At 40.9% G+C, this 27035-nt stretch overlaps 1 protein-coding gene across 1 annotated transcript in view; it reads left to right on the top strand.

Annotated features, from left to right (window-relative positions):
- LOC138625015 (E3 SUMO-protein ligase PIAS1-like) overlaps positions 1 to 25801 on the top strand; it is a 54466-nt gene extending 28665 nt beyond the window's left edge. The window contains exons 3-13 of the mRNA XM_069705666.1: positions 14404 to 14488; positions 14603 to 14741; positions 14865 to 14999; positions 16633 to 16738; positions 17496 to 17569; positions 17904 to 18064; positions 18568 to 18704; positions 19095 to 19326; positions 20032 to 20171; positions 21945 to 21985; positions 23606 to 25801. Of these exons, the coding sequence (XP_069561767.1) occupies positions 14404 to 14488; positions 14603 to 14741; positions 14865 to 14999; positions 16633 to 16738; positions 17496 to 17569; positions 17904 to 18064; positions 18568 to 18704; positions 19095 to 19326; positions 20032 to 20171; positions 21945 to 21985; positions 23606 to 23956 (1601 nt within the window). The 3' untranslated portion in view covers positions 23957 to 25801. The remainder of the gene's footprint in view (positions 1 to 14403; positions 14489 to 14602; positions 14742 to 14864; positions 15000 to 16632; positions 16739 to 17495; positions 17570 to 17903; positions 18065 to 18567; positions 18705 to 19094; positions 19327 to 20031; positions 20172 to 21944; positions 21986 to 23605) is intronic.
- Positions 25802 to 27035: the final 1234 nt, after the last annotated feature.

Here is a 27035-nt window from a genome sequence, read left to right as displayed (position 1 = left end):
ATATTCATATTGTTTCATATGAACTGCTAAGATGGAATTTGCTTCGGGACGTTGGCTCATGATGAATTGTCATCACATTTTCATTGTACGTAGATATATCCGGCTGCGAGACCAATTTTACATCAGTGCGGAAACATCGCGTATAAATGAATCACTGCATGTCGACCATCAGCAGCGCGTGCCGGCAGGAACGTAGTTATTTAGCTGAGGCGGCGTTCTCGAGCGCTGCTTGGAAAATAGTTCTTCACTTGCGGTACTTAACAGCATCACATGTTAACTTCCTGCTCGGTGAATCCTGAATTAGAGAAGATCTTTATCATGTGAGTTTCAAAACTGTTTCCTTTCGATTGTATTTAATTATCTTTTATTTTGCCAAAGTGTTTTTTACTCTCAGGCATTTTTATGCCAAAGATAATGACAACTGTGTATTTTTTCCTTGCCAGTTGCTGCTATGTTCTCATAACAAGAATTGCACGCACTGAAAAACTTGTTTTCTCTCCGTTCTATTACATTTACATGTTGAAGTGTGTAACAATCAAAGTTTATGTTTGGAAAATACTTTTTTGGGGGGATTTTTTTTTTTTTTTTATGACAGGTGTAACAGTCAAAAACGTCTCATATCCGCTTCATCGGGGCTGTGTGGGTTTGGTTTGATCAGATTTCATCAAAAGTGGCACCAAAAACAAACAACCAACTGTTCTCAGATTTAGATTCAAATGTCATTATCCTGATTGGTGAACAGATAAATGCTAACTCACCTGTTCCCAGCTGGCCCACACAGATCGAGCCAAAGACAGGAGGCGAACACAAATCACGAGGCTTACATGTAAAATAACCTAAACTGTTCTTCCTCTAGGAGGCCACCACTCAGACACGCTTTAGAAACTCGTTTTTTTCACAGCTTTTAAGTTGAAATATCCAGAATCTTCTCTTGTCTTACTTCATGAAGGTGCAGCGTTTCAGCGTTATGTCGTGTTTCCTGTCTGCCCTTTAGTTCACCACTTAAACTGACTTTTAATCTTGGCTTTATCTTGGTTAGATTTGTCACGGCATTAGGTCCACATCCAGCACTCAGCCTGCACTTAGCATAATAACACTCTTCGGGCTTTGGGATATATTGCAAATATATGGAAATGTCTAGATTTTCCTACATTAGCATTTTAATGGAGTAAGAGACCACCTCGTGATTAATTTGCCTGCAGATGTCTGTACAAACACAGCGCCTGCAGCTCTGTCATCACGCCATCTTTTCTCCTCTTGCCTCTCCCTTCCTCGCTCCATCCATTTCCTGCACACGCTCCGTCCTTTCCGTCTTCTGTCTCCGCGGCCGTCCTCGGTCACGATTTGCATGCGGAGGGATGAAAGCGCACAGGCGTACACCTGTGCCCGCAGAACACACCTTCCCCTCATTTGAATCTGAATTGCACGCTCGCGTCGTCCTCCTCGCGCGCTCCTGTCTGCGTGTGTGCGAGTCGAAATGTACTTTCCAATAAATAATGCATGTCGATCGTGTTGTTCTCAGAAGAAGCACGGCGAGAGAAAGAGGATGAGTGATGGGAGGAGAGACCGAGAGGAAGACGCTGCACATCATTACACGAAACTCAGGGCTTAAATTTCACCTCAAAAGATGGAAATCAGCTGCAGCTTTGAGGTGACGACCTTCTTTGTGCTAATAATAATGGAGGGGAGAAATGAAACCACTTAATTAATCATAATTCCCACCGTCATTGGAAAGATTCTTCTTTCTGTCAGCTGTGCTCTCATCACTCAGTGATCACACTCTCTCACAGACTCTGTCTCCTGTCTGCTGTACTTCTGTCTGATCTTCTGATTACTGCTCAGTCCCTCTCTCCCTCTCTCTCCCCTGTTGTTGTTGTGTCTCCTGTTGCCTCGCCTCCCTTCCTCTCTCCCTCACTCTCTTATTTTTTTCGGACTTCCCTTCCCCCACTTCTTTGCTCGCTTTTTTTTTTTTTTTTTTGCTGGAGAAAGCTGATTTGTTGCCCGGGTACGTTCTCAACCAGGATTCAAACAGGCTTTTTAAAGCATCTCAGACGTAACGCTGTGCAGTTAAACAATTATTCCTTGGTCGCTGAATCCTTGTATCTAAAATTGGATTAAATAAATCTTAGTCTGTTTTCACAGCTGAACTGCAGATTATTTCTGAAATTCAGAAAAATGTGATATTTGTTTGGTCTTTGAGTACTTATAGAAGAAATCTGGCACAGGAGGAACCAACAAAAAAAATGCAGCAAAAAAGACACTCCTACACTCCTGCACTCCTACACTTCTACCTGTGGGACCCTAAAGCTGCATTCCTCTTTACAAACACAACCTCTCTGACATCAGAGCTATGGCTGCCGTATTAACACCAGTATTATGATCATATATTTTTAATATGTGCTCATTAAATTATTTTTTACATTACATTACATTTCATTTAGCTGACGCTTTTATCCAAAGCGATTTACAATCCAGCTGCAATAGTAGTTATTTAGTTAATAGTTCTGCAACCATTTTCATAACTGATTAACTTCTTTGGGAAAATGCCATACATGGAATCGTTTTAGTAAATTAAAATAGAGCCCGGCTCATACTGGACATTTGGGGCAAATAGAAAAATTCCTATATCAGTATATTGGCCAATGTTATTTATATCTATACATATACTGTATTGACAGTACATGATAACACATCTTTTTCCTCAATGATCCCTCAAATGTGGTCATCAAACACTTTAAACACTTATGAAAAGATTTGTAATGGAGTCAGGATAATTTACAGTTTATTGTTTCCACTGACATCAGTGCACTGAAACAGTAAACTTCACTTATAATTTAATAACAATAAATACTTTTTCTGCCCCCCAACGGGACCTCTCGCCCCCGCTGAACAAAATACGCACGTACTCACTGAACTGGAGTTATGTTCAGTAACAGTTAGTAATCGTGATATATCTGTAATACCAGCGCTATAACGGGCCAGCCGACATATCGGTCGGGCTCTAGAATATACTGTATGTAGGTTTTGGTCGGAAGACATTTGATACCTCAGGCTCTTTTTTCCCGACCAAACAGTACCTGAAAAAAGTAGCAGCAGATTAATTAATAATGAAATCTGTTTGAAATCATTTTCTAGTTGCAGCTCTAAATTAATTTTAAGCATTCGTACTTCTTTTTTCCAGTTCTTCACTGCAACTGTTCCATAAATTCACCCCCTCACCAGAGTTATATCCGTATTCCTTTCATGTTGGCTTTCCCTCGTTTTGAAAACTTTTGGACTCTTTAAGGCAGTAATTTATTTTTGACTTTATGTGAATTTCGATGTGCTCTATTTTAAGAGTTACCAAGTCCTTAAATTTTAGAGCCTTTAATTCAATAAGCAGAGGGTTTGTTGGTTCTTGATAAGTGGATTTGCCTGGAATTCTCTTGGCAGTGTTTAGGTGTATAAAACTGGATTTGTGTTCTATCCATTTCCCACACACATCCCATCACGCAGTCAGTGATGCATGGAAGTGTAGAAACTATCAGTAAATGTGAGGTTTGTAATGTAGCTTGATATCAGAAACCTGACTTGCTCTCGCACTACAGAGTGAGTCCTCTCACTGCAACGTCAGTCCAAATGCTTAAAAACTCTTCGAGCTGCTGCAGAATACATCATTAATGAGATTAAAATATGTCAGCCATGGTTTCGAACATTAGGGAGCGGGGTTGGGGAGAAATATGGTTACTGATCAGCTGCTGGTTTGTCAGGTTTGCAAGTAACCGAAGGAGCTGCGGCGCTTGTTAATGTGTTCTCCGATTTCCTGCCTTAACCTGATTTCTCACAGTAACCGGTTTTTTTTTTTTTTTTTGTGCGCATGTAAATGTAGTTATTATCACTCTCACACCATCCTGCCTCCCTATGATTAACCCGCCGCCCCTCACCGGCCCCCATCCTTCCACCCCCCCACCTCTGTGCGGTCTTGTGTTCTCTGCTGAGTCTTATCAGTCGGGCGAATAAAGGTTAGTCAGCCGAGCCAGTATAAACTGGTCAACAGTCTGCACCAGCTTCTCCTTTATTACCATGGCGACCTCACTGGTCGTGCTCCATTCTCATCTCCATCATTGTCCGTCCTCCATGGAGAACTATGCCTCTGTACTCATAATGGATATCTTTGAGGTGCACATGCATTATACATGATTTAATCACCATATCTTCAGGAAAAGGATGCGAGCTCATTCCGCGTTTGATGAGCATTTGGAGCATAATGACTCGTTATACGAGCAGATTGCTGTGGAGGAAAATCGTGTGGTAGAGATGTCTGATAAAGTCTTTTGAACATCGCTGCCGTCAAAGTTCAGTTAGTTCATGGTTTTATTTTTGTACTCTGGATCTTAAAAACTTCTTGGAAAATTGTTAGGGGGTCATAAATGAGATTTGTTTTTACTGTCAGTATGAGCTGTACTCTACTCAACTCTACTCACTTTTCCAACCGTGTGCTTTTCTGGATTTATTTTCCACTGCAGATGGTGACCCCCTCAATGCAGTGTTGCTGTAGTAACAACGCTACATGATGCTGCAGTGACGTAATCTTCAGCACACACACACACACACACACACACACACACACACACACACACACACACACACACACACACACACACACACACACACACACACACACACACACAAATAGAGGAACATCTGCACCTCCTTGATTTACCACAGCGTGGTGTTGCAGGTTGTCCTTAATTGAGCCGTTCAGTGAATAAAAGATACGGCCTGTTTAACCGTGATGAGTTTGCATGGTACTGCAGTGATTGTGTCTACTCTCTCTGACCAATCAGAGGTCTGCATTGTCTTCATGACACCTTACCTTTTAGTATCGGCTCAGCTCGCTTCGAACCTCGTAAGGTGATATCAAAAACAGTTGCCGGTACTATCCACAACTTTCGACCTATGGAAAACTAAAATAAGTGAGCCGAGCCGAGCCGAGCCGATCCAGCAGCGGAAATGAGGTTTTAGGTAATAGTCATAGTTGACTTTTTTTAAAGGTCAAGTTGGGAGAAAAACAAATCTACCTTCAGCACTGCCGACAGTTTACTTTGGTGGCAGGACCTGACGCGTCAGTCACACTATAAATAAGAAATGACGCTTACTACAAACTTTACACTTATTAAACATTCAGCTCTCTACAGAGGATGATTTGAGTAGATTTTGGAGTGATGAAGCAGCATCTGCCGATGACTTTCTTGATTGGTTTATTGATTGATTGATTAATCATTTTTGCTTTAAGGTTGCTTGTTGCTTGTTTTATCCAACTAACAGTCAAAGACCCCTCATTCTTAGAACTTTCTGTAGCTCCACAATTCTTAGATATAAAGTTCATATTCGTACCACATCCGTGTTGTGCAGCTGTCAAATACTGTGTGTTTACTTTAATATAGCTCTAAATATTCATTAGGAACATTAATGGTGTTATTTGCACAACTAGTTCTGCTCCATACATCATATTGATTATCACTGGGTATTATGAAGCTCTAATGCCTCTTCAGCAGAAACAAAACAATTAAATGAATTGATTATGAATACATACAGTTTATAAAAATACATTCCAGTAACTGAATTCAGTTTTGTTGCCTGTGCTGTATTTAGACGATCACAATCTGAATATGTAACCAACAGTAATGTGACATAAAGCACGACCACAGAAAAGTTTATTTGTTCGAGCATTCATTCAGCTGCGAGTTACTTTTTCAGCACACGTCAGGCTGTTTGTATGTGAGCCTGTTTTATATTGTGTGACTGTGAAGTGTGTGAGACAATATGTGTTTGATTTTATACTACATAAGGATGCATTTACATCGAACGGGAACGTGACATAATAACACACACACAGGTATGTCACCACAGCGTTGCCAGTATTTCCAAACTCCTTTGCAATGCCACATTCCTGATTCCTTACTGATTACTGAACAGCTGTACGGACGTTCGAGCAGTCACACTAAAATCCATCCAGTAACACACAGCACATGGTTCACAAAGCACTCGTCTCATCGCGCACCACCAGCTCAAATTGTTAACTTCCCCTCGGTTGTGATGAAATATGCTTTGAATCTCACACAAATTATTTTCATTAGAGTCTGGGACACACTTTTTTTTTCCCCTCTTAAACAGTTTTCATGTGTAGTTCAGTGCTTATGGCAAGCCAGTCTGATTAAGTTGATGACTGCGGCCTTTAGATACTTTTTCCTCTTTCTTTCTTTTTATTTTAGTGCCTATTGTTTTGTAAGCACTTTGTCCTTCAATGAATACTTTCCTTCTGTGTAGCTTTTATTGATTCTTGGTTTTTGACCTCTGTGTTTGGGTAGTTTTAGGATATCTTTATATTGGTTTTTATAGTGTTATTTCTTGTTTTTAACTTTCTTGTACGGCACTTTGTAACTCTGGTTTTGTAAAGTGATTTATAGATAAAGTTCACTTACTTACTATTTTCTAATACTGTATTACATTTGATAAAGGTTGGTGGACAGGCTTTAAACACCAGCGCAAATAATGGAAGTAAGTCCAGGACTTCATCTCCGTTTCCCCCCGTCATGTCTGATATGCTGCATTTTATAATTTAGTCAATAAACCAAACCAAATAGGAAACAGGTGACCAGAACCACGCCTTGATTTAAGACAGGCTGTCATCAGAGACAGGCTTTCTAATGAAAGAAGCCTTTCTGTTTCCTGATCTGCTCCTCTTTGATGTGTGAATTGTTCTGTGCTGCTGTTTTAAGGTGAAACACTTTCAGTAGTTCAGAAGCAGTAACTCCTGCAATTTACTTGGAGGATTTTATTGTGAAAGATCTGCAGGAAGTGCTTAATTACATGCACACTTTTATAAAGAAGGAACTGTAAAGTATGATAGATCTTGAATAAATAAATGTTTGAGTAAAGAATTTGAGGTATGGCAATCATCTAAGATCACATTAACAATTCCATAAATAGATCGAATCCAGTGTGTCATTCCTCGGCCATCTGGGAATAACTCGGCAAGAGTAAACGTCAAATATACACTTAATTATTTGATTTCATTACATGTCACAAGGCACCACTAACAGGATATCATGATCAGCTAGACGTCCTGAGTTCAAGTCCATATCACAAGTTATCCACCCTGCTGGAGTGTCCTTGAGCAAGCACATTTAATCAGTTCAAATCACTTGTCTTGTACGTCTTGTTTTGCGCTTCTGCTTGTAAGCAGGAATATGTCTCCTCAGTAAAGATACTGTATCACATACATTATCAGCTATAAGCAGCTCCTTCTGGTGGTGGTGTTCCCAAACATGTGCGCTACAGAAACCGCCGCCTCCTCACTCAACATCAAAACACAACCTGAGATTTACCAGCTCATACTCCGACCCCTGCGTGATCCCGAGTAAAATCTTTATCTCACTGTAAACAACTCAGCCTTCTCACAGCAAATGAACATCAACAAAAGTAGCCTTGGCTGCACTCAACTATAAACACGCTGCACAAAATGGCTTCCATGCCTCTGAGCCTCTTAAAGCAGCGTTATTTCCCTCTCTCTGTCTGAGTTGGTGCATCTTTATATCCACAAGTTCCTTGATTAAACAAACCCAAACCCTAATAACTGTAAACATCCGTGTCTCTTTTAGATCTCAAAACTAAGCGGCACTACATTCAACTCTTCATGTTATGTCGACTTGGGCGTGGCTTATAGTGCACGAAGACATTGTGAAATGCCTACTGCACTCTATACATTGATAGATACAGCAGGGCCAGCTAAACGACCAGGAAAGTTAAACGGCAGTCTGAGCAGCACATGAACACTGGAATGTCTAAATGAGCAGTATGTAACTTTACAACACCCCGATGCGGATTATAAAAGGTAATAACTGTTGTTAGGGAGAGAGCGAGTTACTGTTCTGGAAAGTTTTCACTTGTCACTGGGTGTGTGAGTGTGAGCACGACATCCACATCTGACCTTTTGTTGTGGATCCTTCTAGTTTTGTAGTTACGCTTTGAGTGACGCTGAAAGGATTTTTGTCATTGTTCTGCCTGTGAATGTTGCTGTGCCTTATGTGTGTGTGTCTTTCTCTGCATACGTGTGTGTGTTTGTTTGTGTGTGTGTGTGTGTGTGTGCCTGCGGTGTACCAAACAGAGAAAAAGTAGCAACGCCACTAACAAGTTAATAAACTCCAGCTGGGCTTTGTTGTGCTGAGGACGGGCCATAGAGCCATAGAGCACATTCTCTGCTGTTTAGCTCACACGTCTTCTCTTCGGACCAGAACTAAACTCAGAACTCAAGTTTTTTAAGTCGGCTTAGTCAGAAATTTCATACTTCATTAACCAGTTGACATTGGGAGCCACAAGTGAGTCTGTTGATTAGTTTAAACCTTTATTTTCACTATAAAATACATTTAGTACAGGCATGTAATTTTGTAGAAAATATAGGAAAATGTCACTATATTGTAGGACTGCACGATTAATTGTATTTAAAACGCAATCTCAATTCATACCTCTATAGGATCATAGGTCATTTCTAAATGAGAACAGTTCTGCTACATTTTTATTCGGGACTTCAGCTACATCAAAACAAGCGCTCCTACTTTCTCCCTCAACAAATGACAGTGCGGTATTACAGGTGATTCAGAGCAGCAGAAACTGTCAGTGAAGAAGCAGAGAGACACAGGCGAAAAGACAATGGACAGAAAAATATGTGTTCGAAGGTTGTGTTTAACGAGTGAAGACGAGATTGAAGTTGATTGTTTTTATGTTCGGTGTCAGATTCATGAAGCGTCCGCATTTGAGCTAAACACAAGAGCTTCCTCTTTCTATTGTTTAAAGTGGAAGTGCAGGTGTTATATCATCCACTGTCATATGTAATTGTTGTGTTTCCTTCTGTGTCAGGTAAATGACAATAATAGACATTTATATGGGGAAAAAAACACGAGAGAAAAAAATCATACAGAACTACTGTATTGTAAGAAATAAACTGAAACTAAAACTGCTCTATTAAACTGGAACATAAATCTAGTCCAAACATAAATATGCAGGGTACAAAGTTTGTGTTATGTACTGGGTTTATTCAGTGTTGACACTTTTTAGTTAGTAATTATCATCACAGACCCAGCGTGTCCTTTTTTTAAAATTTGAAACATCAAAGTTGTTCAGCATGCAGTTCCTTGTTAATGGTTGGCTCAGTGGTGTGAGGATATCCCAACCAATCACGTCCCATTTCCACCTCCTTATAAAACACATTAATAAAATAACTAACCTATTTATAGAGACCAGCGAGTGTATATTGGGTATTGCAGCAAATAGTACACTGGAATTCTTGTCGACAGGTGTCGCTATTATTTTGTCCACCCCATTTATATCAGCGAAGACATAATAGATATCTCATCCCAGTGCATTTCAACAGCACCACAAACTGTGGCTGTAGTTAATATTATTATGATTATTATTATACTGAATTTCAACCATTCCTGTGTTTGAGATGCACAAAAAATATTAGAAATGCTTCTCTATAATTTATACACAAGACCCAATAAAACGGCAGCTGCCTGTATATTTTGGACCCTCCTTGGTTTACTTCCTCCTCACTGTAAACATCCACCTATTGAAGGTCATTTTCCCATCTGTCACTCCTCCCACCATCTGCCTTACATTCAGTTTACACTTTACGGTTAGAAAACAATGTAAAATGCAGCATAGTGTCAGGAGCAGCAGGGGTTTCTATCTGTGTACCATGAAGGACAGAGAGTCTGCAGGTTTTTGTACCTTACACTCACTGCACCTGGCTCTGCACTCTTAAATCCTTGATTCCTGACAATGACAATGTCATTTCAAAGCAGCTTCAAAGCTTGACATCCATCACAAACTGCAAAGAAGCTCTTCCTTATTTTCTTCAAGACAGCGTTAAAAGAACATTTTCCTTCAGTTCTGTAATATCCATGTTACACCTTTAGAAACGTGCCCTCAGCTGTCCCCCTCTCCTCCGATGACTGCACCTTAAACCAGCGAGTCAAACGAGCCTCTGCTACTCTGAGATGCTTGGTTGGAGATTTGTACCGATAGAAGCTCTTATTTATTTAATGTAATTATGCTTGCATCTCAAAATTAATGTCCCAATGATTTATTAATGTTCATATTCTCATAAGCGTCATTAAACAGAAATAAGATTGGATGCCGTGCCAAAAATGTTCGTAACAGTAATTAGAGTTCTGCTCATAGGATCATTAATTTTATTTCTTATCTCAGTGAAGAAGTAGAAACTTCATCTATTGAAGTTGTTCTGTGTGTGGTGTCGTCAACTTAAAGACCCCCTCCATTGAAAATCAAGTTTCTAACCTTGTTACCATATCACTGCTTGAACAATGAGCCATATCAACAGTCAACGCTGTGGCAGAGCATTTCCTCTTTGGAACTGCGGTGAACGAACGGAAGTCTCAAAAACACCGATACAGACAGACGAGGTTTCATACATCACAAACCCGAGGAACCAATCCTGTCAATTTGCAGGTCGGAGCTGCCAGCTGGAGCTGCAGGCGAGCAGCGGACAGCTCGGTGGAGATAGAGGCGGGAACTGTTAGTTATATCTGAGCCGCCTTAAAGCATTAGGGGATTTATATCTTGGAAAAAAAACTTGTAAATATGCAATTTTAATGAGCATTTGGTACATTTTTTTTTTAGAGGTTTAGAGACTTTATTTATTTTCAAAAGCAAGACTATTTTAACTTTATATTATTATAATAGTGGCCTCTTTGGCCATTATAGGTAATTGCAGGATACTGGGTAATTAAATTCTGTTAGATCTTGTGCCAGAGCAGTGCAAACAAACACAAAATGTATATGTCGGTATAAAGCAGCAATTATACTTCCCAGTTATGTCAAGTCAACATACAGCTACAATGCATATAACATAATAACCATAACCAAAAACAAGCAGCATCTGACTGAGTGACCAGCCTGAGGGACATGTGTTTGTTCTGTTCATAATGTGCTAAGTTACATATTCTCTCAGTTGTCTGGTGTTAATGTGTGGAGCTTCACTCTGTTGGCGACCAGATGAGTTACAAAAACAGTCAGAGAGCTCGTGGTCTTAAATGAACTCTGTCAATTACCAGGCAGGTTACCTATTGACCAGACACCATACCGATGAATTACACAAGTCAACGCCTGGCAATAACTGCTGTTACTATTAGTTGCAACATTATGACAAAAATAAACTCAGTCATGCAGCACTATGAGGTAGTTTATGTAGACCCTCCTTTTATTGATGCTCACGTAAAGTAGATCATCTGCAGGTGGAAGCTTCACTTCTTTCCATTATGTTATTTGGTTGTTGTTTTTTTTCTCCTGTAAAAGGGGAACAAACTTTGTTCATTAGTGACCTTTAGCACAGCTGTCAGGCACATTTTGTCCTGGTTGACAGACTCAGGCTAACAGTTTCCTCCTGTTTTCAGTGTTTATGCTAAGCTGCGCTAACCATACGCTTTTCTTTTTTTTTCCAGCCATACAGAAGAAAAGAAACACGTCAAACTCTTCCTTTTACTTTTGTGTAACACGAGCGGCCTTATAAGGACTTTGCTTTAAAAAAAAAAAAAAAAAAAAATACACTACAAATGTGGCACAATGTCATTTTTCCATTTTTTTTTTTTTTTTTAAAAGATGCATCTTAGACCACTGGAGTTCAAGAAGCCACTGAGGGTGTGTGTGTGTGTGTGTGTGTGTGTGTGTGTGTGTGTGTGTGTGTGTGTGTGTGTGTGTGTGTGTGTGTTAGGGTAGAAGTAAGTGTGTGTTAGCAAGAGAGAGGAAGACATCAATCATAGCTCATTTCAACCGTTCTCATATCTCTCCTAACCACACACATTGAAACACCAGAAACAAATCCACTGCCAGAGAGAGAGAGAGAGTGAGTTATAGAGTGATAGGAGAGGGAGAAAGAGATAGGGAGAGGTAGAGCAAGCGAGGACAGAGTGAGAGAGTGAGAGAGCACTTTCTATTTATAACCTGTGTGCCCAGAGAGGAGGAAGACTGTTGTTCGAAAGCACACCCGTGTATGATTTTGTTCTGCAGTGCACAGGCTGCCGCTCAGAAGACACAGGAGCAGAGACGCACAATAAATTGCACGACATACAAATTATACACCGTGTGGGTGGTGAGAGATGGGTCATTACTGGGAAAATTAACGGCTGTTAGAAAGGCCGATGAGAGGAGGAACGTGATTGGTCCAGTAATCATCCACAGGAACAACAGACTTTGTCCCCTTCAACGGCCAACATGGAAAGAAATTACCTTTATGTACTTTATCCTGCTGTGTGTGTGTGTGTGTGTGTGTGTGTGTGTGTGTGTGTGTGTGTGTGTGTGTGTGTGTGTGTGTGTGCGTGCGCGTGCGCGTGCGCGTGTGTGTGTGTACATGTGGGTTTTTTTAAGCAGCCACTTGCGACAATTCAGCATTGTTTTAAGAAATTAAAGCACAAATCCTGCCTCCTCACTTCTTCAGCCATCAGGAAAATATTTCCACGAGATTCAGCAATTATGTTTCACAAAATACGACACACACACACACACACACACACACACACACACACACACACACACACACACACACAAAGGGAATAAAGTATCACAGTGTTTTAACAATGGTTTTTGTAGCCTGTACCGGCACAACAAAGACAGTTTCTCTGGAGAATTTAGCTGGTTTCACTGTTGAACCTGTTTGTTGTTGAGAAGGAAGTTAATCATCTCTTCTTTGTCTCACAGTGGAAATAGAAAACTGGATTTTTATGGGACTAACACATTGCTGATACTGAAAGCTAAATCTCGAAATAGTTGCAATTTGGCAATTAATTGACGCGGCAGGGAAGAATACCATACAAATACAAGGCAGGCAAGGCAAATTTATTTGTATAGCACATTTCAACAACAAGGCAATTCAAAGTGCTTCACATAAATCCATTAACCGCATCAAAACATAAGGCAAAAGAAGAGGACATTTAAAAACAATGAAGAACAGATTAAAACATTAAAACCAGTCATTCAAACACTTAAGCAAGCTAAAAATAAGATAAAAGTTAAAGTGCAGTTTAAGACATCCTCAAATCTGGTTTAGTGAAAGAATATAATATATTTGCTTCTGGATTGTCTTTGGTATCAAATTAATGTGTCAACCTGCTTTTTTTTTTCTTTCTTTTTTTTTTTTTTTGCTGTTTGTTAGAAAGATATGTCTTCAGGCGTTAAAAAGCCCAGAGTTACTTTTTTATTTTAAAAAGAACAAAAACAACATTAAATCACAGATTAATTACTGGATTCAGGACTTTATTACCATTATACATACTGTGAAGCAACAGAACATAGTTCACATGTTGTGTCTTGCCAAAGAGAGGAAAAACTTGAAGGCAGCCTCAAAACTGGACTCGAGAAATGAAGAAGCCTTTAGGATGAGTCAAAATGTCTTTAAGAAAATAAAAGATGTTACATTTACCTTTGGATAAAACCTGAATTTACCATGACATGGATGACAGACATTTTAACTCAAAAAACATCAAACAATAGACTCATTATAAATAGTATACAGCACTGAATGAACTGATGAACTGTTGAGTTTTTAGTTTTATTTCTGACTTCACTCGCTGTTATTTTGTGTGAAATGCGTCAAATTTTGTTCATCAAGAAGTCGTTCCTGTACAAAACTCACTCTAAAAATGCAGTTTTTACATTTCTGTTTGAAAACAAACGAGATACAACAGTAAGTGAGTTTTTTTTTTAACAGCGTTGTTTGAATATTTTTGTATGTAACTCTTAGACAGACTCAGGCTTGCCTTGATCCCAATCTACAGATATGATAAACGCCTCTAGCTATGATGCTATTAATCTTCTTCTTTTTTTTTTGTTATCTCCCTCTCATAGAAAATACTGAAACATATTTTCCCCAAAAAGTTGAACTATTCCTTTAAAACAGAGTTTGAACCCTCACAGCTCCCAACACAAACTTGTCGTGAACCTGCTGTGTCTCTAATGGAGGCCGTGTTAGTAGCACCAGTTATTTCCAGCATCTGCGGGTGGGTCTATAAATAGAGCTCACACTCTTTCTCCTTCTTCTTCTTCACCTCAGTGTGAGGCCTGGTTTTGACATCCAGGTGGTCATTTCATGCATTCAAGGTCCTCCGAATAAACCTGTTGTTTATGAAGGAGAATCTATCTGATACTGTACGCACACGTCGACACCTGTTTTCTTGCCGTTTTAAATGAACAGAGTGGTTTCCTGTACCTACTATGTGTTGTAATGGTTGGTCCGTGGATGTGGGAATGATGAACATCATTCCTTCCTTTTTCAATTTTTTTTTTATATGTAATATTTACTGTTATTAATTATTTTTCTCCCTCTTCCATCTCTGTCTCTTTCTGCAGCGTCAGACAACAGCCAGCGGTTTCAGGAGACGTGTTTCGCCTTCGCATTAACGCCACAGCAAGTTCAGCAAATCAGCAGCTCAATGTAAGATTAACACGGCTCCTTCAGCGCAGGCTGCGGAATTGTTTGTAAATAATTCATTAACGTACACGGTTTCTGCGTATGTGCGGGGGATAAATCTGTTTCTATCTTTTAAAGGGACATCTCGGGGACCAAATGTGACTTCTCAGTTCAGGTTCAGCTGCGGTTTTGCCTGTCGGAGACGAGCTGTCCTCAGGAAGACCATTTCCCTCCCAATCTGTGCGTGAAAGTCAACGGGAAGCCGTGCAACCTGCCGGTGAGCAGCACTGAATCAACCACACGATCAGACGATAAAACATCTTTGCCGTGCCACTGGATTTGAAAACTTTAGATCTTCATGAGACTGATAATGTTTGTGATATTTATCTCTGAATTCCAGGGTTACCTTCCTCCAACCAAAAACGGTGTCGAGCCCAAGCGGCCCAGCCGACCCATCAACATTACCTCACTGGTCAGATTGTCCACCACAGTCCCCAACACCATCGTGGTGTCGTGGACCGCTGAGATCGGAAGGGTGAGAAGCCTTTTACAATTTCTAAATGATTGATGACACTGTGGATGCTTGATTAATTATTGAATTCACACATGTTCTAGTTTTAGCTTCCCAAATTTAGAAATTGGCCTGCTTTTCTCTCTCTTTCTGTAATTCTGAAATTATTTTGTATAATATTTCATGGTTAATAAGTCAAAATAACAATTTTTTTGTTGTTGTGTTACTTTGGGCTCCAGTTTCTTGTCATGATCTTATTTTTTTGCATTTTATATTTTGTCTTATTATTGAGTTAATCATGCAAATAATTATTAATTCAATCCACCCAAATCTGCAAATTACATAATTTGTTCATACATTATTTGATCTATCCTCACACTTGTCTCTGAATGATGTATGGATGGTTTTAATATGAACACACTATTTTAAAGAAGTTGTTAGAAAATTCATGAAAATCTTTGTTAATCCGGATTAATATGCAGATTTATGCAAAAAAAACCTGCCAAATCTGACTGGATTATTGTCGCTGCATGAAGAATCATCACAAGTTATTGTGCTCAGCCACACGCACACACACACACGCACACACACACGCACACGCACACGCCCCTGTGACAGGGAAAAGGTCCACAAACATGACAGAACAGAAAACGGTCTATTATAAAATAGATGTAAACTGAAAGAACACTTCCATTATTTACAGAAGCTTTACATTCAGTTTGAAGGCCTGTAGGTGACATTGTGTTTTATTCATGGCTGAAAATCAAGAGAAAGTCAGCATTAATTGGAGGAGCAGAGTAGAAATACGTACGGGAGAGCATTCCCATGAAGATGCATGCTGAGTGAACCCTGAAGGTGACAGGCGGTAGAGGGCAGTAAAGGAGACGTCTCACAACAGAGGAACCTGCTATCAGTGTACGGTGCCCTAGTTCTTCCTTCCCACTCTTCTTCCGTCTCTGGCTCTGCTAAACATTGACTTCACATTAGGAAGACTGTTGTGGCAGCATAGTCTGTTTATGAAAATGGACATAGCCTCAGGATCTTAGAAAGACATTAGAAGCGAAGTCAGTTTTCAAATGCATTAAAGTGCAATACCAACGACGGCCACTAGAGGCTGGCTCCAAAAAAAAAACTCTGGCTCCAATAGACTCCCATTCAAAAAGCATCAGCTTCTCTCATGAAATACAATGTCAATAAATATTTTCCACACATCATTATGGTGTTGTTCGCTAAATTCACTCCTTCTGATTAGTGTTCTGGTGGTCCTTCTGAAAATTAACCCATCCTTAATTAGATATTAGGCCTCTAAGAGAGCTATGTTTGGGGCTTGTCTGCTTTGATTGACATGCCTGGGTAGCAGATAGGTTTCCTGTAACGGTGAGCAGGCTGTAGTGTCCTCGGGCTCTCAGTCAGATCTGCCCTTCACTCCTCCACAGCTCATCCAACTATGATCTCTTCTGGCTCCAAAACAGCTAAGATGGCGAGAGCCAAAATTACTCGAGGCTTCAAGATGGTAGTTTACAAATTGTCACTGTTGGTTGCTACTCTGATGGCGAGCATCTGAAGCTACATTGAGTAATGCTGATCAAGGTCATTGGATCAAGGTCTCTGTATTCCACATTGTTACATTATGGTCTGTATTCCTTTGTGTCCACAGAGCTACTCCATGGCAGTATACTTGGTGAAGCAGCAGTCGTCCACGGTGCTGTTACAGAGACTACGGGCAAAAGGCATCAGAAACCCAGACCACTCCAGAGCGCTCAGTAAGAACATCAAACTCTTTTTTTTTTTTTTAAGATGAACTTATCCAATAAATTGAATCAGACAAATTACTGGAAAGTGGCAACAAATCAGGGTTTCGACAGTAATTTAATTTGTTTGAGTCACAGTTTAGTTTTTCAGCACCACAACCAACTGTGGCTTCATGTTATCCTACGTTTTAAAAAAAATTACTCAAATGGGTTTTATGCAGTGATGTGTACAGATTTTTAAATTTAGGGAGAAAATAATGGGTGTCAGATCAGAGTTGATGTATGTAGACTTCCTGAATTTGAAGTTTTAGAAAATGGTATTAAGAGAAAAGAAAATTGGGTCCCAACTCTTTTTCACTACGTTAATAACTTATCTGTGTCTACGGCCCCATAAATTCAAGATATTAGCTGGCCATTATATAGTTTTATAAAGTCTGTGCAACATGTTTTTACCTTTTTATGATTTTATAGTGAAATGTGATTTATGCTCCTTAAATGAATAATGCTTCCTGGTGAGCATTGTGTGCAGTGAGGTTTGGAAATCTGCTCTAAGCTCGAGCCTGAAACACATCTATTGTTCTTTCTGTTTTTCATTCAGTCAGGTGATGATATATTTATGTATTTTACTCCGTATGGGAAATGAGATAAGTGGATTCAGGTGCAGGGTGGACGGACAGCATGCGGAGCTCTTGAATTTATTTACAGAGTGGAGTTACAGTGGGACAATGTGACCTTGTATGTTTGTGTCTTTTACCTTTTTATTCTGCAGTCAAAGAGAAGCTAACAGCCGACCCAGACAGTGAAATAGCCACGACCAGCCTTCGAGTGTCGCTGCTCTGCCCGGTAAACACTCTCACTGCTCGTCATGAATTTCAGACGGCGGTTAGGGATTCGGTCGTGTCAAAACATGTTTGTCCATTCTTTTCTCTGTATGTGACTCAGCATGCCCTCATGCACGTAGCTCATGATGTTCGTGTACGCGATCCGTCTGTCAAACTGTCTTCTCGGCCCCTATCGTGTCTCTTTTCCATGTGGGTTTGACATATCTGTGACATTTATTTATCCCATATACCCTCCATTCCCCTCCCCCCCCCTCATCCCCCCCATCCCCCATCTCCCTCCTGCTGCGTGTGTCCTCCTCATGCCCTGACGACATGTGTCTGTGCTCACCGTGCAGCTGGGGAAGATGCGGCTGATGATCCCATGCCGGGCGCTGACATGCTCCCACCTGCAGTGCTTTGACGCCACACTGTACATCCAGATGAATGAGAAGAAGCCCACCTGGGTGTGTCCCGTCTGTGACAAGAAGGCCCCCTACGAGCACCTCATCATCGACGGGTGCGTCGGCCGACCCTCCACGTGACCTCTTTGACCTGTTAGGAACGCAGAGAATCTTCAAGCTGAACTTCAGAGAGGCGTTTTTGAACGTGACGGTTAATTCGTTTCATTAAAATGGTTTTTAAAATGAACCACTCCAACTGTTTCTTAACTAATATGCTGCGATCCAGTTGCATAAGTCAGGAATGCTTACACAGCTTGTTTAAATTTCTTCATGTTATGAGCATCCTGTGGCCTTCAGGGCAGCTTTGGTTTGTTGCTTTGGGGAGGACAGCAGCTCCAGTCAGCCTGGTTTCACAGCAGAGACTGTCGGTCACGTCAGAAATTTGTCAGAAATATTCCGAAAACCAGATGCTTGTGTTCCAAACAATCACTGAATATCAAAAGGCCTTTATGTGGAGTGTTTTAGGAAATGGTATTCATTTAAAGTGGAACTTCTCTTCCACTGTGCTGAGCTCGTGTACTTTCCCTCCACTGTGTGTGACGTGTGCGTTTGTTCTCAGGCTTTTCGTGGAGATCCTCAACAGCTGCATGGACTGTGATGAGATCCAGTTTAAGGAGGACGGCAGCTGGGCCCCCATGAGGTCCAAGAAGGAAGTGCAGGAGGTCTCCTCTGCTTCCTATAACAACGGACTAGATGGTGAGATATGAGCATAAAGGATGAGTATTGACAGGGTGGGGTAAGAAAGAAAAAGTGTGATTTTTACATTAAGACAATGTGGAGAGGATGGAAATAAAAAACAGGATTAAAGACGTGGTGAGAAGAGAGAAAATGTACATTTAGGTCCCCTCTTTGTTTATGCATTGTCAGTTTTAATTTGGTGAAGCATCAATCATAAAGCCATTGAGTAAACTGCCCGTCTCTATAGTAACAAACATGCTTTGTCTCATGAGAGCCGTCTGTGCATTGGAGCACCCTCACAGTGTTGAGCTGTGCTTCGTGTTTCTTTTTTTTTTTTTTTTTTACTGCCTAGTCTGTCAATCATAAACACTTTTGTACAAACACAAATACACGACGCTGCTCCTGCAGGCTCGTGTCGGACGTCTGCAGGCTCAGAGCAGCGCAGCTCCTCGTCGTCCAGCCACGGCGGCAGCAACAGCAGCAACAGCAAGAAAGTGGAAGTGATTGACTTGACACTAGACAGCTCCTCAGAGGACGAAGAACAGGATTCGCCGCCGCCGCCGCCTCCACCGCTGCCTCCTCCAATCAAAAGGGCATGTCCCTCTCTGTCGCCGCCCTCGCCACCCGTCATCAACAAAGGGTGAGACCCACACCTGGGACTGTGATTTCATCTCCGAGGACAGTTTGAATCTCATTAAATGTGAAATTGAGGATCATTTCAGCTGCTCTTATGGGCTGTTGTGTTGTGTAGATGTTAAATGATTCATGAGTTTTGCACTCGAACACACAAGTATCGTTTGACATTTCACATCAGCGCTCTCAGTAGGTACCCAAGTGTGCTGACCGAAGAAACATTTGAGTGTGATGAGATGTGTGAATTTGCAAAAGAAAAAAAACGTGAATCCCTTCACTTTTTTTTTTTTTTTGCACAAAAGCATCATGAACCCGGGATTCGAGTTCATCCGGTCATAATCCCAATCAAATAGAAGATTTAAAGATGGAATTAAATGCTTGACAAACCCCTCAGGATCAGGAAGGATTAGATAACTTTTTCCGAAAACACACCTTACTGAACATTTGAACTCTCCCTGAAACTTTAACAGCTGCATTTCCTGCCAAATTAAAATTCATTAAGTGCATCTGCTGCCTCATTTGACTTTAATGAATCTTGTGAGTGTTCTTGTTCAGAGGTTTGTGTTTCGAGTTCAGCGGAGGAGACAGAACGCTCTGTGATTTACCCGACAGATATGACAGGAAATAAAAGGCTAATTGTGAGTTAAGTGGCCCCCTTATCTCTTCCTCGCCATCCCTCTTTCTCCTCCTCCTCCTCTGTATCCGCCTCCAGTGTGTTGAACCTGCACCACCAGGCCTCCCCTGTGAGCCGTACTCCCAGCATGCCAGCGATGGACACCAGCTACATCCCTCCTGTCCCCCCACTGATCCAGGACTACCGACCGTACTACCACACCCCCAACGACCTCTCAGGTAATGACACACGTGCAGACAGGAGAGAGAGAGAGAGAGAGAGTCTTCAAAACAACCATGTGGAAGTAACATGACATTCGAATACATAATACACAAATTTAAAGCTGCACTGTGGTACTTTTACATATGAATGAACGCGTGTTACATTTAAGGCCTTGTCAAACGGGTTCACATAATGCCGATGAACACATTATGACCTTAAGTGCCCTCTAGAAAATAGAACGGGATGCCTTAAAATATACAAAGTCACTGTTTGAGAACAACCTCCTGAAATCTGAAGGGTTTTCTTAAATCCTGACAGAATCCTTAATGTTTACTAAAACCTTAATTCTCCACTGATGTAGGGGATGGAAACATGAAAAAAAAAACCAGCCCAAACTTGTTGCTTTGATAGACCTTTTTCACGGCAGACATTTTAAACTGTTATTGTAGAGAAAGCACAGGTGTATTAATGATGGCTCAGTTCTATTAAGTGTCCCAGTAAACCGACATGTGCAAAAACAGGACGTTGAATGTGGTCATCATTATTACACTTGAGCTTTTCCTGCAGCGACAAGTCAAAATGTCTACTGTGAAGAACGTCTAATAAAAATAATTAATTTGCTGTGATGTTTTTCAATATTTTAGAAAAAAAAAATCTATAAACAAACAAACTTGTTGCATTGCATTTAGTATTTGGCTCTAACATGTATGAAACATGAGAAGGTTTTTAATTTGAAATGAGGGTTGTTGTTGTTTTTTTTTGGTTTAAATGGATACAGGAAGTTGCAGTATTTGGCAATCAGTGGTGTAACTGCAGCCATAGATGGCAATAAGGTCTGATAAGATCATCTAAAATGCGCTCACGTCACATCTACCTCCAGAGAGAGAAGCACACAAACATTGCATTCTTTCTGTGAGGTATATAAACACAAATGTTTTTGGCATCTGGCCATGATGGGTTAAACTCCCCTCTGCCAGATAAATCTCTTTGTATTTCAACATCTGCAGAGTTTTTAAAACGGGTGTCTGGTCAGACATTCCCGTGCTGGCACGCTGGTAGTGATGCATTTTGTCACCCAGCAGTGATTGTTTTGCCAGAGCTGCAGGGGAGGGGGTTCAACATTTGTGACCAATGTGACGGAGATAAGTAGGCCGCAGCAGCTAAGTGTGTGGCAGAAAAACGTAATAAGCTCCTGTGTTGAACAGGGGAAACACCTCTAGGCACACATCAAATGAGCACACCGCCAGCATCTGCAGTGTTTTTGTAATTACTCTCACAGCCAGAAGGGGTCGACAAAAGTTCCACACATTCATGGTAGGCCCAAGTGTTCAAATTTTCTCTAACTTTATTTAAAATTCCACTGTAGGTCCCAATTTTTATAACATTGTTCACTGGGCAGTTGTTTTGATGACAATGTAATTTGGTATATTTATGCAGCCATTTAAAAAAAAAAAAACGTTACAGCAGCCCCAGACAGAGTCAGAACAAGCATTTAAACTAAATGGGATAAAGTCCCACAGTGTGGAGGTAGTATTAAGGCAGTATTATAAGTATTAGAGAACTTCAGGGGAAATTTAATACGTTCACAAGGTCAAAGGTAGTCTTAGAATAACCGAATTTCACCCTTTTATTATTTTGTTACAATCCATTTTTAAAAAAAAATTTTTTTAATAAAATTATACTCCTCTAGCAGTATATGCTTCTGGATTTTATTTACTTTAATACATGTATGTATTTCCATATGCGTTGTTGCCTTTTAATATTGACCACTGACTGTATTTGATTTCCAGAGTTGAACTTCTTCTCTTTTCTTCAAGGCGACAATCATCAGGTACGTACAACAATGCATCATCTCATGTACATCAAAATGATGCTGAACTTTGTAGTTTAAACACTCTTGTTTTCGGTGATAGTGTTTAATTTTAAGATAATATAAAAGCACTGACTCTGCACTCTTCTTGTGCTTACTAAAAAACAAAGCAGCAAACCACGCTCTTTCTGTCCCTTGAAAACAAACTTCCTCTCTGCAGTACCCAGATCAGTGACTGAAGATCCCTCCTGCAGAGTCAGCCATTTAGAAATAACCAAAAAATACATTTGAAACCTGACGTTATGTGGAATTTCCCATAAAATGTTTCTGTTACACAGTGTTCCTGTTTTTACCGCCCGCAGGCTGTATTCTCTCTGTTTAAGCAGACACGAGAGAAAGACGTCTGACAAATGGGAGTTGTCACTTACAAAATACATTGTCTCACTAACCATAAGCGTTTCAATATCCAGCTGTTTTGGTTTTTGAGATGTCTGCCTCTTGAGATTTCTGCTTCCAGCCCGGTGCACTGAATAGAATTTCATATTATTCATATCAGACGCTATTAAGTAGAAATCAACTGCAACTACATTTCCAGAATCAGAAACCCCTTTTACCCTGGTTAGTCTCAGACCTCCCTCTGAGCACTACTCTCTCACGACAAAACGATCCCTGTGAAGGCTGCTTCATTGCTGTGGATTAACGGGACATTGCTTCCAGAAAGATGCTGCTGAATTTTTTAAATGTTGTATTTTTTATGCCCGGAGCAGAGAACCACCAAAGAGGAAGCAGAATCAGATATCTCAAAACAAAGACAAATAAAATCAAAACCTCCTGCACAGCTGGATACCAGAAGAGTTTGTTAAATATATATTTTTGTGATTTGGGTAAATACTGTTGTTATGCTGTTATATTTGATGCTGTGATTTATTGGGGACAGTCGAGATCTTCAGTCTAGTGTTTGGAAAACTGGCGCTGGATGTACAAAGTATCTTACATTCAATACTAAATCGCAAGTGATTGATTTATATAAAGGGATGTCTGTGTCAGTGAATAAGAAGTAATGTATCAGATTAACATTAACAATGGATTTAAAAAGATAAACAAATATTTTAATGTGACAAAAGTAAAATTGTTAAAATACTTTTTCCAATTTAAAACAGATATTTAGTGCAGCTATTGACCACAAACTGTCCTGAAAATACATTCTAAATACCATCAGCATATTGTTTTGCTGTGGTTGTTTTCTTCATATCACGGTCTTGCGAGAAACGAAGATAAGCAGGCAGTAACGTTCACTACAGTCTTAACCAACGGCCATTATTTTAGTTGACACATTACTGCGTCCACGTAATCTAACTGTAGAAATATCAGTTGCGGAAGACGCAAACTCCCAACTCGCAGCAGGGCGGGAACATCTATTCTACCAAACTGTGAGAGCCGGTGTCACTGATTCTGTTACCTGTCCTGATATTACTGTCCTCACTTCTCGTGCCTAAACCCGATCAACACTGTCAGGATCTGATGCGTCACAGATTTCAGTGTAACCGCGAACTGAAGGCCGACCGCCTGGACGCTGCAGTGACCGTCAGTCTGGAGCTGTCTCACTAACACCCTCCACTCTGTGCTTCTCCCGCCCTTCAGCATTACAACATGGTCATGGCGGCGGCGGCCGCCGCCTCGGCCTCCGACGACCACGAGCTGCTTCTCAACCGCTTCCTGCCCTACAGCACCTCCTCCTCCGCCTCCCAGCTGTTCCTCGACCAATCGGGAGCCTCCTCGGCCACTTCGCTGACCGTGCCGACCAACGGGGCGAGTAACTCGGGTAGCAGCAGCAGCCTGATCTCATCCAGCAGCCTCCGTGACACTCACTCCACACACTCGGGCTCACACTCATCACTCACACATCCCGGGGTGGTGGCCAGCCGGAGCAGCACTGAAGCAGCCGTGGCAGCTATTTATGGCGGGATACCTGACGTTATATCGTTGGACTGACCCAAGATGAGCCACGACAACGACCCTGGGTCCAGCTACAATCCAGTAACAAACCCAATCACACACTGAGTGCAGGGTAATGTTTTGATCCAGAAACTAGACACAAGTCATCCAACTCTGAACGTTTGTGGAGTCGTAATGACGAGACTGCCTCAAGAGGAGCACTAATAATGAGAGAGGGCAACAGATGTAAGGGTTGCCTTCACCGGACTGACCTGAGTACATTACTGTGTCATCACTTACAGGGGTCAGCAGTGGGCCTGGTGTTGGTACAGTGACTTCAAATCAGAAACCTGACCAGCATGTGAACCCACGTCACTGCTACACCGGTACCAACCTGCCACAAACAGGAAAGATGCTACCTGAGCAAAAACACAAAGAAGGAAGGTTGTTTTTTTTTTGTTTTTGTTTTTTTTACAAAAACAAGGAGTGGCACCGTGTACAGAGAACAAAATATATTTTCCTCTTTTACTTTTGTATGTTGAATCGGGGACATTTTCAGTCTAGTGCGCTGCTTTAATCGCTGTTTGTAGGTGGAGGACTGAGTTTGTTTTCCACTCACATAAGCTTATACATATGCCTGTTGCCATGTGGTTATCTTTTTCTTCTCCTTTTAGTTCTATTCAGTTTTGAATTTCTCTATTTGCTTTTCTTCGGTATAAACTTCAGTTCTCTCTCTCTCTCCTCTTTTTCTCCTGCTTGAAATCATTGTTTATCGATTCTCTTTTCAATGATGAGAACTTTTCAGACGCTGAATTTACAGTTTATTCATGTGCTAATAATTTTATTATGCTTTTAAGTTATGTATGATATTTAAACAGTTATAAATATAGATATATAAATATATCTATATATAGATATATATAGATAGATATATATCTATATATATATCTATCTATATAGATATATATGCATTCCCTTTGACCTTCAGGTTAATGCTGTGGGGAGTGTGTAGGTGGAAAGTAGCCATCTCTGGTTTTTCATTTTCGCTCCTTGATTTCCTTACAAAGACTCTGCCGGCATACAGCATTTAGAAATGAGACTATTTATACTTGCCAATTTAAAGTTTTGAGCTGGAAGAGTTTGTTTCCTTTTTTTTTGCACAATGCCAAAAAAAAAAATTTAAAAATCAGATAAGATAAGGTACGGTACGTGAACAGGGTCACGAAGATCAGAGTGCAGTTGCTTCTGTGTGCCACAGTGTTTTCAGTCAAGTGTCCACTTCTTCAGTCTCGGCCGGTGACACGTGAACTCTGTCCCTTTGTGTCTTGTCTGCTCAGCCGACTGTTAAAAAGCGAAGGCCGAGCTGTCGTAGCAGCGTCGGGCCCTTTTAAAGACACAGGCGTCCGTAACATGTGACCAAGTTTTTAACTAGTGCCTGTTTATGTGCGTGCTTCGCAGCACGTTTGGGAAAGTTAAATTCATGTCTTAAATGGTCACCCGCAACCAGATTCGACCTCCGACTGATATTTTTAACCGTCTCGGGAGTTAGCTTTGAGAAAAAAAACACTTGTGGAAAAGCATAGGTTGGTGTAAGCAGGCTGTTTAGTGCCGCAGTTAAAGAAGGCCAGTTTAGACAGGGCACAGAGCCAGAAGACTTAAAAATACGCGGCCTGTCTGGAACTGAAACTCCCTACGAGGTCGTCAGCGTGCGACGTGGGGATTTCAGGACACCTCGACGTCGTTCAGCCGAGAGGGTTTTCTCATGAATGTATTGTACAATTCTACGACGGGACGCACTCGTGGTCCTTTCTTCCGTTACAGTTATTTAACAGAGCCATGTTGCGGTCAGGTGACACACAGTAGACCTTGCGCCCCTCCTGCCCCGTCTGCCCGCCCCTCCACCGCCCCTCGGTGTCCTTGAAACTTTCCCAGAGTCCCGTTATCAGTCTCTCTTCGATGTTCCACTTCCAGAGGTCGGAGACGGGCAAAGTCTAATTATCCCCACCACCATGAGATAATCACTCCTGACAGCCGTCCCCTCCACCTCATGTCCCCTGTCCCGTCCCTCCACAACTAAGTGGGAGACTGTAGATGACCCAGAATGACCCCCCCTGAACGCCCGGCCCCCCCTTTGCTTTTGGCATTTTTATTTTTTTATTTTATTCCCCGTTTCTTCTTATGGGAACCAACCCCGTCTCTTGAAACGACTCAGTCATTTTTCCGGAACAAGTCTTGTTTATTTCCTGCATTGTTGCAGTATTTTATTTATTTTGTATTCTTATTTCTGTATATTATATTTTTTACAAATTGTTTAGGTCCACGGCTGAGAGTGTGAGTCACTGCCACTCGGGAGCTGTGCTGATATGACTTTATTTAATATACGTGTCATTATTCTTTGCCAGCAGCACAACTTCTCCAAAAGCTATCTTGTGATTATTCATCGTGGAAGTGCGTTTGTTTATTTTATCGGGAGCTGACTCGGGTAACTCTTTATAACAAGGGCACAGAACGCCTGCTTAATCAGTACGTGCATGATTCACGATGATTTATTTTCGTATGAATGAATTCATGAACTATTGTGAGTTTGTGTTGCTTAGCATTAAGAAATGATCAGGTACCTGGGAGTTTATGTATTCAGTTAGCACTGAATGGATCATCAGCTAATGGTTCACTCACAGTTACCTCATACATGAATTTAAATTTGACCATATTAGCTGGAATCCAGGAGAAGAAGAGCAGAACTGATTCTTCCAGAAATATAAATCCCTTTTTTTTATTTTTCCTTTTTTTTTTTTTTATTATCAAACTTTAGGTCAGAAGACTTGACCTCCAGATGGATTATTGTGAAGTTTTGTACAGATATTTATTGTTCCCTGACAATTGAATCACACCCATCAGGTCCAAAATTTTAGTTTCTCCAAAAATGTATTAACCCAATTACCTGCGGAACAAAATACATTCCCATCGACCTCTGCTGTTTATCAAATGCTGAACTATGATGGCGAATGTCACACCTGCTGAACATCAGCATGTAAGCATCCTGACGTTAGCATTTAGCTCAAAGTACAGCCTCACAGAGCGGCTCACGAGGCTGCGCAATCTGTGTCACCTCGTTACAGTGAAAACTGTTGACGTA

Source organism: Brachyistius frenatus, unplaced genomic scaffold (genome assembly GCF_029030835.1).
Source record: "Brachyistius frenatus isolate BFR_SWC_R1_liver_20210118 unplaced genomic scaffold, ASM2903083v1 Contig_58, whole genome shotgun sequence".
NCBI classification, from domain to species: Eukaryota; Metazoa; Chordata; class Actinopteri; family Embiotocidae; genus Brachyistius; species Brachyistius frenatus.
Note: the sequence above shows the minus strand (reverse complement) of the source record. Positions and strands in the feature narration are given on the sequence as shown.